The sequence below is a fragment of the Tyto alba genome, unplaced genomic scaffold (assembly GCF_018691265.1).
Source record: "Tyto alba isolate M040663 unplaced genomic scaffold, T.alba_DEE_v4.0 Super-Scaffold_48, whole genome shotgun sequence".
Classification (NCBI taxonomy): domain Eukaryota; kingdom Metazoa; phylum Chordata; class Aves; order Strigiformes; family Tytonidae; genus Tyto; species Tyto alba.
This window is the reverse complement of record NW_024881324.1, coordinates 1,983,112-1,997,215: the sequence shown is the minus strand read 5'-3', so window position 1 is coordinate 1,997,215 and position 14,104 is coordinate 1,983,112. Positions and strand designations below refer to the sequence as shown.

General features: G+C 42.8%; 1 protein-coding gene across 3 annotated transcripts in view; it reads right to left on the bottom strand.

Annotated features, from left to right (window-relative positions):
- Positions 1–10,217: 10,217 nt before the first annotated feature.
- ATP9B (ATPase phospholipid transporting 9B (putative)) overlaps positions 10,218–14,104 on the bottom strand; it is a 166,512-nt gene continuing 162,625 nt past the window's right edge. For all 3 annotated transcript variants that reach the window (XM_032998843.2, XM_032998844.2, XM_032998845.2), the window contains 3 exons: positions 13,821–14,024; positions 11,302–11,334; positions 10,218–10,518 (listed from right to left, as the gene is read on the bottom strand). In XM_032998843.2, the coding sequence (XP_032854734.2) occupies positions 10,382–10,518; positions 11,302–11,334; positions 13,821–14,024 (374 nt within the window). In that variant the 3' untranslated portion in view covers positions 10,218–10,381. The remainder of the gene's footprint in view (positions 10,519–11,301; positions 11,335–13,820; positions 14,025–14,104) is intronic.

Here is a 14,104-nt window from a genome sequence, read left to right as displayed (position 1 = left end):
CTCCTCCCTTCATCCAGTTAAAGCTTCAATAGGAACCACAAACTTGCTTCAGAGAGGGATGGCTCTGAACGCCCAAGACTTTCGTTTGAAGCCAGCCTGGATGGACAGAAACCCCTCCACCCTTCAACACCCGTGCTGATAAACCAGCCTGTTCGGAGGAGACCGCATCCCCAGCGGCAGATGTTGGGCTGCTGGTGGTTGACAACAACTGCACTGGAAATAAATCCTTTCTAGAACAGTGATTTCTGTCTCGTCTGGAAGATTTAAGACTAAGCCATTAAAGAAACTTTTCTTTCCCATACTACTGAGACACAATTTTAGAAAACGGGCGCTGTGTACCTTGGAAGAAGGGGATTTTTTTCCCTTGGGTTATTAGGACAGCGGAGGCAGGATTTTACTTATTTGTTAGCTTCCACCGCCCTCTTCTGGCTTGTGTAAAAATACCAGCTTCCCCAAGAAACGTCTTGCAGCTTCCTTTAGAAGAGAAACCATGAGGCAAGCCTCCCCATACCTACCTGAACGTGTCAGTCACACCAACAGAACCCGAGCCCACTTTTGGGAAGCGTGGATGCTGGGTTGGAAGGGAAAGGCTGCCGGTGCTGCCTCGGGCGTGTGAAACCCTGTTTGGGGGGGGGGAGTCGTCCAGTTGTCTCTGCCTTTGACTCCCTCACACTAGTTTACAGCTATTATTTCACTCCTAACGCCGTGCTAAGGAATTTCAGTTCTGTTGATTCCGTCCCACGCTAATCACGGCTGACAGTGCGACCGTGCTTTTCTGTCGACAGCATTAACAAGAGATCGAGCAGTTTGGGCGCTGGAAGACGGGCAAAGCAAGGAACCGACAGCCAGGATCTGGCAGGGGTTGGGGCAACGTAAGGGGGCAGAGCAGGAGGTGGGACCCGTTCAAAGCAGCACCAAGCCAGAGTACGGGGTCAGAGCTTTGAGCAGGACAGAAGCCCCCATTGATGTATTTCCTACAGCCAAGTGCACATATTTGCATAAAAATGCAGTAATCAGGAGGATGGAAAGAAAAGCCTGACAGGTAAGGAATTACACTGAAGTTAACCAGCTAACTTCTAGAGTGGCCACTCCTGAATATATGTTAAAAATCATGCTGTGTTTTCATGAAAAAAAAAAAAAAAAAAAAGAAAGCACAAGTAAAGCAATCCTTATGGTGAAGTGCCAGTCAAACAAAAGCAGGATGATCAAGTCTCAGGTTAAAAGTGAAATCCTTCCTTTACGCTTTGTGCAAATGACACCATCAAGCCCCCATATGCCCAAGATTTTAAGTCAGCAGGTTTACCACCTCGATGAAAGCTCTGACTCCTTGTAAGAAAAAGGTACCATTTCTTTCCTCCCAAGTCACTTCAGCGAGGCCCTAGAACCTTCCTCCTTACCCACTGGCTCTACCCCCATCTTGCTATTCTTACCATGCTTCGCTTCCACCCGTTCTCACTGATGGCAAAACCTACTCCCTTGTCATCTCTTAATTAATGGGTGGAGGGGCTCTTTCCCTCTCTCTGAAGAACCTGCATCACCTCCTCCAGCATCCTGCTTGGGGCCCATAATGTGATACCAACAATGATTATCTATTTGTTGCTCCTATACTCTTCCTTTTATTCCATTTTGGCTGATCATTTTTGTTGACCGGCTTGAGATCTGTCAAGAGACTGAAGGCTCCGACAGAGAACACTTAGCATTTTTTGGAAACCAGGCTCTGACTCACAAAGCAAACATCTTAAAAATAGGAGCATTTAAAATCACCAGTCACTTGTGGTGGAGACCCCCCTCTGACTGGGAATAGAAATGGTTGTATGGGCAAAACCATGGAAATATTAGTCTTCCCCCTTCATCTGCCTCATATCTCTTAAGTTCTTAGTTTCTGCCTCGAGTTTTGATGCTGCCCTTGAAGTTTGCACGAGATGAGGCTGTATTCCAGACTTGCAACCAGCTCCTGCTTTCTCTTAAGAAGCGGTACAGTTCCCCCATTCTTCATGCCTTGGAAAAGTATCAAACCCGAAAAGGAGGGATGCAAAGTAGAAGAGCTGCGAGATGTCCTGGACTCAAACAGGACGGGCAGGTAGCAGGAAAGGCTATAGAGAGGCCTTTGTTTTTCTTGTTTTCCTTGAGTTGCTGGAGGGCTCTTTATCTGGTGTCTTCCCTCCAAAATTTCACCCTTAGCTGAACTGAATTCAGCTCGCCTGAAAGAAGCTCAGCCACGAGCAGCGGCTTGGTCACCCTCTTCACATGATCACCAGATGATTATCTATCTCATGGAATTTGTGTCCCATCTTTAAAAATAAATACAGCACAAATAAATGAATTCGTGACCGTAGTCACCAACCCTGACCCGCACGCAGATGTGACTCCGCTTGAGTCAACGGCTACCAGATCAGCAGGCTGCAATTTCAAAGAGGCCCTGGACACCCAGGTCACTCGGAGGAGGAGAACAGAAGTGGGAATGGGAGGCAGGTGCTGAGGAAGGGCTAGGGCAATGAAATGAAATGGCTGGCTTTCAGGGAGACCAGCTCGTGGGGGGAGACGGCCCAGTGTCCCCGGGGTGGCTCACTGTGAGGGCAGGGTCCGGCTCCAACCCGTGTCAAAGCAGCACGCCCCGCTTGGGGGATGCACCTCCGTGTGAATGCTGGGTACCACAGGACCACACAGACAAGCCCCACAGCATCAGCTTAGGGTTTCTTGAAGATAACTGCGAGCAGCCTTCTCTTTTTTTTTTTCCCCGATGGACTGGGAGGCACTAGCTCCCTCTGCTAACCATGGCAGGCAGCAAGGGAGCTGGGCCCAGGATGAAACAAGAAAAGCAGGAATCCAACACCTTCTCACGGTCCATACTTTCCTGCCACGCTGGTGGAAGCCGTGGAGAGCTGCCCTGACCCCGCAGCGCGGCACAGCCCGGGTGTTTGTCCCACCACACTGGGCAACGCACTGTGAGGGGCTGGGGGGGGGCGAGGGCAGAGGGGATATTTCTCTTGGGTCTCAGGCAAAATGAGATTTCCCCACATGCTTTCATTTTCTCCCCCAGCCTTCTGCCTCGGAAGGCATTTCCCGTGGCGGAGCAGAACACGCCAAGTTCTGCCATTTCAGGCACCTCCCCTGCTCCCGTGCGCCGGGGCGGCTGACACCAGGGCAGGCTTCGCTTTAAGACGCCTTTTCCTGATCCTCCAGCAGCGAACTCCATCACCGGCCGTGCTGGCACCTCCGAGCTGGCCGGGTGAGTAACCTGCACGTCAAAAAGAGGGACTCCCACGCTGCCAAGTACCAGCTCAGGGGCTCGGGCTGGCTCTGTGTTGCAGCTGAGCTATAACTTCGTTCTCCTGCCTCGCCTGCCACTTGCAGGTAATTGCTTTGGGAGAGGTGGTGAGCTGGTAGCGTGGCGATGCGACTTGCAGCTCGGTTTTCTTCCTGCTCCCACCCCCCCCCAAAAAGGAACCTGCTTCGGCTTATACAGAGATAACTCACTTTGCCCTGCTTCCCTTCCCTGCCAGCACTACAAACCGGTTTACACGGAAGCCGATTGCCTCAACAACTGGAGAACCGCTCTGGCTGGGGACTACTGACCCCCGTGTCTCTCCCTGCGGGGGTGGGCACAGCCGGACCGAAGCACCAAGTCACGCCTGGCCAGGAAACATCATCTCTTCCCGTGCAAGCAGGGATGAACCCGAGAGCAGCGCCGGGCAGAAAGGGCACTCTGACGGGCTGAAACGGGATTTCGGGCTCGGGGTCCTGAGATGGGTTGTTAAAAGCGTGATTTCCCTCGGTAGTCCCAAGCATTCAGATGTGGGTTGTCTGACAAGGCTTACTTTGATTTTTTTTTTTTTTTTTTTTTTCTTTCAGAAGATTGCCACGTGGGGCGTTTGGTCAAGTCTGCACAAGTTAAGGGCATCACAAACCTGTTACTGCGAGCAGCAGATTTCTTCTCCCCCTCCTGCCCTTATTTCTAAGCTCATACAAAATATGTATGTTTAAAACACTTCAGGATACTTATTTCTGAAATTTTGGCATCCTTCACTGTAGCATCCCGTTCCTAACAAACATACAGAATGTCCTCGTATGTTGCTTTCAACTATCAGCCCTCCATCTATTCCACTATCAAAAATAATGTAAAAGGACCTAGCAGAATTCTAACTAGCGATGCACAGGTAGGAAGGTAATGTGAAAGCCTCCAGCTAGGACATTTTAAAAAATCAGATTATTACTATTTTAATAACTTGAAAAATTTTAACTATCTCCTCACATGAAGAGGTTGATGCTGAAAATTGAAAGGCACCGAACCACTACAGCCACAGGGTAAAAGTCTCAAAGCCATTAAATCTTATTTCCCTTGAATTTTTTCATGGAATTTGATAAATTGTACATTTGTCTGGTGGTTTCCTTTTTTTTTTTTTTTTTTTTTTTTAATCACAGATTGCCTACAATTGCTTTAGTTGCATTTGGATAGGGATAAATATGTCTTAGACCATGCCTGTGTCAGCTATCTTGCTCATAACGCTCAGATGGAAAAACTTCCTCCTACAGCTAGGATAAACTCCGTTCAGCTGGGATCAAGACAAGCAACACTTACGTTCAGAGGACTGTCATGGAGGAGTCAGTATTCTGATAAAAGGAGGCAGTGCTCTGGGAGCCAGAAGCTGGGGAAGTACAGATGCAGCTGTGCTCCTGCAGATGAATTTGGAATTCAATAGCAAGAGAAACAGCAACCAGCGATTACATGCAGGGGAGACAACAGCTCATCTTCCCCTACCGAGCAACCGCCATGCAGAGGTTTTCCCCAAGGGAACATCTTCGCAAATTCCCAGCTCTCTCCTTCAAACAGGCAATAGATGACTGCAGTAAATACAAAACATATGTACATGCACTTACCCCTTATAGGTCTGCTCATCCATGAACATCCCCCAGCCTTCCAGCACAAATGGCCAAGAATTAATTTTCAACAGACTTTTGACGTAGTTATCTGCAATTTCCTTCCACGCAACGTGTGTTTACGTTGAAAAATCAAATTCATGCTGAGAACTGGGAGCAAAACACATCGGGCCCATGGAAAATACTAGATGTGTGCATTACAGAGAAACAGCGGACAGCAGTTCTACAAGTAAGAATTACAATAGTCTATGTTGTGTACTGCTTGCTTAAAGGAACATTATAACCAAAGCTATTTTTATTCTCACTGCTTTTGTCAAGAGACGAGGAAATGCACATAGTTTACCGCTAGAAGAATAAAGGCAGGGCCATAAATACTTATGATGCATCATAGTTATAGAAAACCGTATCTCCTCTTTTTAGAGCAGATGATCTTTCTTACAGCTCAGTAATGCAAAGAGGCTGAGCGTTCCTCACACCCGCTTTTTCCTGAGCAATTTAGAGGTTTGCCATTGCCGATTACGATCTCAAGTTGAAAGCGTGCTGGAGGACAGGAGGAGGCTACAGTACAGAGAGATCTCGGCTGCAGTTTTGCTAAAACCTGGTCAGGAATGGGAGAATAAAGTAGAATTTGTCAACTCAACTGCGGAGCGTGCTCCCCTCCCGTTCAAGCCATCCGGTTTTCACGACCTCTGCTGTAAAACATTTTGATCAAAATTACGGTTTTGCTCGATGCCGTACCGATTAGATCTTTCGGGGCAATTCCCTCTCTGAAAAGGATTTTGCTAGCAATTGGCTGAGCAAATTCCCACTCGCAATAACAGCTGTGAACCCTGCTGAGGGCATCTGGTGGGTAGTTAATACTTGTTGGGAAGCCTCTCGCTTTGAGTGTGTTTTGTTTACAAAAGGAATTCCTATGCTTTTTAACACCGTGTTAACGATATTACACCTCCTCTTTGTTTACATCGGATGTTCGATCTGTGTCGTTTTTGTTCTCTCATACTGATTTTCCTCCCTACAGGGGGCTAACGTATCGGAGGGCTTTTTTGATTGCCTTCAAGTTTCAACTGGGTTATAATATTAACAGCCTAGGTAGAGAAAGGTTATTAAGCGAAGTGTTGTAAGGGGCTGCTGGCCCCGTTCTTGCCTTTCTAGACAGTGAAAATAAGGAGAAACTCCACAGTAGCCAAAATTCAAGTGGATGTCAGGGTAAGCAGGACCTACAAGGAGGAGCTTCTGGAGCAGCAGCGAGAGCAGCACAGCCCCCTCTCCCCCCGTGGCTGTCCCTTTTGAAGCCTCTCCAGACTCCGCATGCCCTGCACTAAATCCCTGTGCCCTGCAGGGGCTGTTGGAGCCACACGAATTCCTCCGGCCATGCCAAGTGCGAAACAGACGTGAGCCTCTGGCAAGTTATCCGGCCCATATAAACCCCGGGAACACAGAGCTCTGCAAAAGGGGGGAGGTGGTGTGACGGACGGAGGGCAGAGCGGCCTCGTTAGCGGCGCGAAGGATGCGGGAGCAGCCCCAGCCCCGGCGATGGAGGCACCCCCCGCCTGCCCCACGGCAGGAGGCCGAGGCCACGGGGGTGCCGGGCCGGAGGGCGATCCCGGGACTGCACTGCCTAGCTCGCCTGCGGGAGGGGAGGCCGGTTCTTCCTCAAAGCAATCCCGGTGCCTCGAGACAGCAATAGAGGTTTGCAGAGGAATACAGAGGCTGTACGGCCCAGGCTCGGTCTCTAACACGCACCGGCGGGCATCAGTAAGAGCAAGATGTAGGGAAATCGTCTCCTCTTTGTCTACAGAAGTCGACTCCCATAACTAACAGCTGTTTAACTACACAGGTGAATATTAAAATTCTTGCTTAAACGCCTGCAGAACGGGGGTCCAGCCCGAAAAGGTGCAGAGTTCCCTCTTGCAGACAAGTATTAAAAGGGGAACAGAAAATTGTTTAAGCTCACACTCTCTTGTGGGCATGAGGTAGAGGACGTTTAAAATAGAGGTTGGCTTGCGTAGATGCTGCTCATGAAGATAATACACACTCCCTGCGTACATACAAAAGCAGTGCCATGCTCTTGGACAACCGTTCAGAAATTTTAGGGAGAAGAAAACAGGAGATGCCACGCAGCTGCATTTGGATGGTGTCAGTAAGCTCAGTCTGAACATAAAACCACCGCTGCAAACACTCGCATTCATGGAAGAGTGCTACAGATTTCATGTTAAGTATGCAAGGATTTAATTTGGCTTCCATTTGCAAACTAATACCTTGGGTAGTAAAATGTTTTCCAGCAATTACATGAACACATAAGTTTAGAATAGCATCAGAAGAAACCAAAATAATAATTACTAGTACTCCCTTTTTTTGCAGGATCTCTCCTTTTCCCTGTGTTCTTCCATCAGACTACACAGGAAATCTAGCAGATGTTTAGCTCATACACTTACTAAGCATGGTCCAAATAGGTCAGTGTTGTTCGTATGTTACTTTGGTGAAGATGTATTTCCTGTTCACATCTCGCTCCTCCATCCTATCCCAGTTCTTAAACTGTTTTTCCAAATAGGTTTTCAAAGAGACATGGTTATCATTTCAGAAATACCTATCTGATATAGCAGTTCACAAAAGTAAACATTTATTTAATACCAAACAAAACTAAGGTCCTTCTGGGTGTAACTTGCAAATCCAAGGCCTACATCTGTGTTTATGTAAACTGGTCTGGTGCTCCGGACTTACTCCTGACATATACCGATGTGAAATGACAACAGTGTGAGATTCTTACGAAATGATTTATTCACCTGCACACCAGCCACGTTACCATTCTCATCTGTTTTAAGAGCCAGGGACTGTGACGGTAACTCAGCTTGCTTTGTACTGAAATCCACACCACCTTCAAGCTTCCTACTGAAAGGTGCCATATGACACCACTTCCATTCTGTATCGACACTGTTACCTGCAAAGCACCGTGATAGGGTAGCGCCGCCCCTTTGCAGGGCTGTGGCTGAGCCACATGAATGAGCAGAAAGCAGGCTTTCCTGGTATACACCCTTTCGTGGTGACTGAACCTCAGGAGCAAGGTAAGCCACGGGCAGCATACTTCAGCGGTCTTCAAAATAAAGCGCTAGCTGAAACTAGACCTTTGCTGTATGTTGAAAATTCCCTAAGAAAGCAGGCACTCTAGGAAGAGCAGGCTCCGCTTTTGAAAGGCTTGTTGTATCTGCTTGTAGGATCTATACGTGTGCTCTCACACTGCACCTCACAGTTTTAATGCTGAGGATTAAGACAGGTACACTATAAATGCTGTACACGTGGATACGGCTGTATTACGGTAACACTATCACCTTCAGACTGCCAGTTTAACTTCTGTTTGAGTTTTTGTTTTTTGTTTCCTCCCCCCCACCTTCATTTTCTGCCTAGTGTCAAAGATGTGATGCACAGATGAAGGATGACCAACTCTGAGCTTCTGCTTATCTATTGAATCTTATGCATACGGTTGGGAGGTCACAACGTACAGGACAAAAAGGTCTGAAGAAAACATCATCACTGCTTCAAAACAACTGCACGCTGGTGACTTGTCTTGATCGATGCAAAGTGATTACCGCTTACTGGGGAAACCCAGAAAATTAAAGCAAATCGGCAACAAAAATACCACAGGACTCAACTAAAAATATAAACCAAGAGTATCTTGCCAAAACCACCTAAAATGAAGAAGGGCTCCTGCTAGGATGCAAGAACAGTGACATCTTGTGGGGGTTTTACAGAAGTGACCTTACAGAGACAGCCAACTGATCTGCAGTGTTGTGTAATTAAAATAAACACTACTTCAGTAGTTTATTTAATACATATACCATTAGTAATATTTGGTAGAAATTAGGTTTTATTGCTTTTATAATGAGGAATGAAAATTAAAGAAAAAAAGGCAGATAAATAGCTAGTAAGAAAAACTTTCAAAACAAAAACTAATGGAGTCCAAATAGCTCTGCAGCAGTTTCCTCTGCTCTCCCAGGAAGTAGTTATATTTATCACTTAAATATCACTCATCCAATATAATAATGACCTAAGGGCAAAGTTGTAAGAGACTAAACAAGGAATTACGTTGTAAAGGCATACAGTCAAACATAAAAATGACATCCATATTAAGTGTTTTTTAGAAACACACGCATAAATATTTAATAAATAAAGCATGGATAATTATGCTGTTCCTTACGCTGATTAATAGACCATGACAGATTCATTATAAGTACTTCGTGAGAAAGCAAAGTTATATCACAATGGAAAACTATATATCCTATTTTCCATTACACTATGCAATATTTGGACCCTTCAGATTGTATCAGAGTATATGAGCTTCTGTAACAAATCTTCAACCGCTGTAAAGTGTCATAACTCAGCCAAGATACTCAACTCTGACAGTTCACAACAAGCAAAAAATGTTTGGATTTTTTTTTTTTTAAACAAGTTTGCACCCAAACTAAGTTATAAAAACATAACATTTACAGCTTGGAAGATGACAGATTTTCCTACCATAATGTTCATGTGTTTGTCTTATTTTCTTTTACCTGAGTAACCTAAGTAAACAGATTACAAGGCAATTTAAACATATTAGCTAATACAAGGTTTACTGGACTTCTCATATATAGAAATGTACTTTGACACTATTTGCAGTTTTACAAATACAAAATGAGTAAGAATTTTAAAACATATTTACTGAGCAGCCATGTCTTTGATATCTGTACAGATCAGTAGGTGCAGTGGAATTATGTACAGAATTTATCATGTAATTTTTAAGCAGCTTTTGAGTCACCTGGCTGTAATGTGCATTTGAAGAACTGCTGTCAGCATCACAGATCTGTAATTTACTGGTGCCAGAAATGGAGAGTACAGAATGGGACAACAGCTCCTAAAATAATACTGTGCTATGCAGACATCTGTACATAATTCAAATAGTGCATATTACTCAATGTCTGGTGAGGAATAGTAGTTAGCTGCTAATACAGACATGGGCATTTACAGGTATTAGGTTTGTTATAGTAAGCATGGATGAATGAACTTTCCCATATATAAACATTAAAGGAAAGAGCTGTAATTAGGAAGTTATGTAATAATCAAAGAAGGGAAGTTATGTAATAAATAATGAAACTTTCAATTCAACTTGCAGAAGATTAGTACAGTAGGAAAAAATCCTTTACAGTAGCAAAAAATTCTTTACAGTAGCAATGAAACCAATTCAGAAGCGCTGTCAAATTCGGTTTTATTTTATAATCATACCAACTGAATGTAAAAAAAAAAAAAAAAAAAGTGAAAAAGATGTTTATATCTGATAGTCTTGTTAGTGTAACTTCTGTGTTATTGTACCTGTCAGATGTTTCCTCCTCTTTTTGTGCTCTATCGTGCTTTTTTTACTTTTTTTTTTTTTTTTAATTTCTTTAGTCCGACATCAATCCATGGATACTAAAGGACAGTGAATGTGCAATCTGCAGACTGGTGCGAGTGAAAAACCAGAGGAATATAATTACTTTTATGAGGTAAGCTTGGAGTAACTTGGAGGAGAAAATTTGCGCTTCAAGTACTTGAGAATGTAAAGTGGAAGACAGCTTACAACAGTGATTGCTGACACTTTCCACAGGAAGGTCACAGTTGTGATAAAGGCAACATCTGCAGAAACAAAAAGGAAAAAAGTAATGGGAGCTGGTAACATGGGAAGCGGAACTTCCATAGTGCAAAGTCAATACAACTCCCTGAACTGTTTGCTTGGGCTGTTGTTCAAGACCATGCAAAATTTGAGAAAAAAAAAAAAAAAAGCAACAAAACAACAGAAAGAGAACATTAACCTCAACATTTTGTTTTTGCCTATTTTGTTTAGACAGGAACTTCAGAGTTCCTTTATGGTCCTTACGCTGTTTTGCAGCACAAAATAATTTTAGGGGAAAGAGAATCTCAGTTTAAAAGCAAGACTCTCATAATAAAAAGTTAAACCAGCTTATTTTTCTACTAGTAAGAATAATTTTTACCCGTTATAAGTTCCCAGCCAGAAATTCTGCTACCATTTTGGATTCTTTATTCCATACTCAGATTATTTTTCTCTGAAACAGTCACAACATCTAGACTGAATGATTCTTAAAACCTTAGAGATTAAATTAGAACTCAAAAATTTTAAGGGAAAACAATGTAGAGATATTGCCACAAGTCACACTGAAAAGCTGTTTTTTGTGACAAACAAGAATGGTGACACTCTACACTTGCTGCTGAAATTTTTTCACCGTATTTGCAATGGTCAGGTCATACTTAATTATCATGGAAATATCTCAGGACCCAGGTAACCTGAAGAATTGTTGCTTTTTTCCACTCTTTACAAATGTGTATATTAATTATTTTACTACTCTAATGATTTTTTAAAGACTTAAAAAAAACCTCCAAGAAAAGTTAAAATTCACCTACCTAAGAAAGCTCCGAAAGACACTCTGCCTATACCTGTTTCACAAAGAGGGAGAATGAAAATATAGATTTAGGGAAAACATGAAAGTTCTATTTAAATAACCCCCCAAACAGGTTAGCTACACAAAAAGAAAATGGAAAAGATGTTAGCAGCATTAACTAGAATATTACTGCCTTTCACATGACAATTGGAATATTTCAAACAGCAATTAAACCCAAACATTTTCAAAATACAGAGATTTTATATTTGGTCATGTTTTAAGGTTGTGAGTAGGTAGGCAGTTTTCTTACATTTGACTTCAAGGTATAATTTACCGTATAAACAACTTGATCAGAACTGTTTTAATGTGCATGAAAATTCACTTCAGAAAATGCAGTAAAGAAATGCTTTACTGCTCCAACTTCACTCATTAAAAATACTTTGTATATTAGAGATCAACATATAAACTTGTTACACAGTTTTAGCCTAAGCCTGCTTAGACATACTAAAAGCCTACATAATATATCAGAGACATGCCTAAAAAGGCCAATGTGTGCAATAACTCAGAAACCCAAAAACCGATTTACTTTCAGGAGTCAGAGCTGTAGGGCAGTATCAAATAATTTTGTCTTTTTGAGTGCCCTGTCATATTTGCGATATAATTGCTTTGGGAGGAGATGATGCTTATAAGTAACTTAATTGAAAGAAACAGTTTATTTGACGAAGCCAATCACTATTGGTCTGGATTGTTTTCCCTGATACATGGAAGTTGGTCTATACTTTGAACTGTAAATCATCACGTAGGTTTCTACTACCTTACATGCACCAATAAAAGCAAAAAAAAAGGCTCCCTCCCCCTGGTTATAATGTGACGAATTAAATAAGAGTAAAGCATTAAGCAGAAGTGAGATTAATCAAAATTCATTTTCTCAGATTAACTGATGGATAACAGACAGTAAAATACATCTTTACAAAAGCCCATGAAATTGCAGCCTTTTCAGTACCCCTAATGATGAAAACCACAGAAGTTAAGTCCCCAGGCATGCAACCATTTATCTACCCAGTTGCGTGGACTCGTCCAGCAAAGACACGAGGATACTAAAGCACCCCCTTCTACGGAAAGGTTTGCAAGAAACACAGTCCCTGCAGTTTTTACACATCTGTGAAGACCACCTAAAAGTGTTTCTCACTGAACACCACCTACAATGGATGGGAGGACTGCCTGGCACAAACGCCAGAGACTTGCAAAGGTGAAGCAGCAAGTTCTGCTTTATGAAGTGCCTGGAATTTCAGACTAAAGAGCCAGTGCCTGTGTCTGTTCTTGCTTGTTCCTTTAATTTGTAAGCTGGCTGTGGAGATTCAGGGATCAACCCAATAATATCTATTAAAGAGTCTGTGCATCAGTGTCAAAGAAAAGAAAAAGGTACTCTGGCAAACCTGAAACAATGTGCAACACAAGTACCAAGCCCAGCAGGGTTGGTTTTTCATTAAAATTTGACTCCTGAGAAATCTGGGAAGTAACAGAACACCTGTGACAGGCAGTGAAGCATTTACTGATTAGAAAAAAAATTATATAATGTAAATACTCTACCCTAGTGTTGAGCATTTGGAGCATGAGAGAGTGAAAGCAGAACTATGAGACTCCTAGAAACTACCATGTAACATTTAATTCTGCTATGAGAAGTGACAACTGAAGAAGGACAACTCCTTACTCATCAGCTCCTGGAAAACAGAGGGAGAAAGAGCTGGCTTCTATTCCTTGTGAGGAATTGAAATTGTTATATGTATTTCTGTAAAAAAGTCACGTTTGTAAAATCGCATTAAGACTGAGATAATTGTTTTTACTGAAAGGATAATTTGATACAAAAAGAAGAATGTATTATTTTGATGCTCAGATCCTTGACTGTTAAGATTTGCAGATAAAATGTGTTCTTCCATCTTGTGAGCGGTGAACAAGCAGAACCTTAAGACACAGTATGGCATACTGCAGTTTAATGCAAAGCAAGCTTAATATAAGCTTACTATAATTATGAAACAATGATTCTTATATAAAGTATCTATTCTAATAGCCTTCTGCCTCACTCTCTAGCAATACTTCATCTCTTTTAAGATTGTGGGATAGATCTAATGAGGTCCACTCGGTCTGGCACACAAAGTAATTCACCAACTCAGTCAAAGATCCTGATTTTTAAAAATCATAGCCATTTCAACAGTGACAATCTCAAAGCCAATTTAAAGTATGCAGTTTGGACTGCCAAGATCAGATCAAGGATGGGAAAAGCATGCATGGTTTGCGTAAAGCTTATCTTCTAGATAAATCATACTAATGGGAACAAAGATTGCGACACTCTAGGAGAAAAGGATACGAGAATACTTTAACCCAACATTAATTAAGCCTAATTTCAACCCAGTCATATTTCCTATGGAGAAAGCTGTATTTCACAAAGCACAACATCACCTCTTCTTAATTAAAAATGAGAAAAAAAAAATATCAAAAATAGAAAGCACAGTTCTTTGCTAAAATACTTTTAATGTTACTCACCAAAGTATTCGTTTAGAAATGCAAGAGAGGCCACATAGCAGCCAAGACTGAGGAATTCAGCCACCACCATTAACCAGTGCCACGTTCGTATGGTCAGTGCAACCATCAAGAGCTCAGTCAAGATTAGGGCAGTGAAGGAAATGGCAACAACGTGCACAAACTCCGATTCAAAAAGCAGCAGGGCTCCATACATCAGAATGCCACCTAGGAAAGGCACACAAAGTTAGCAATACACTGTGCAATGAAATTTCAGTGTACCAGTTTTTACAACTGCACACTGAACA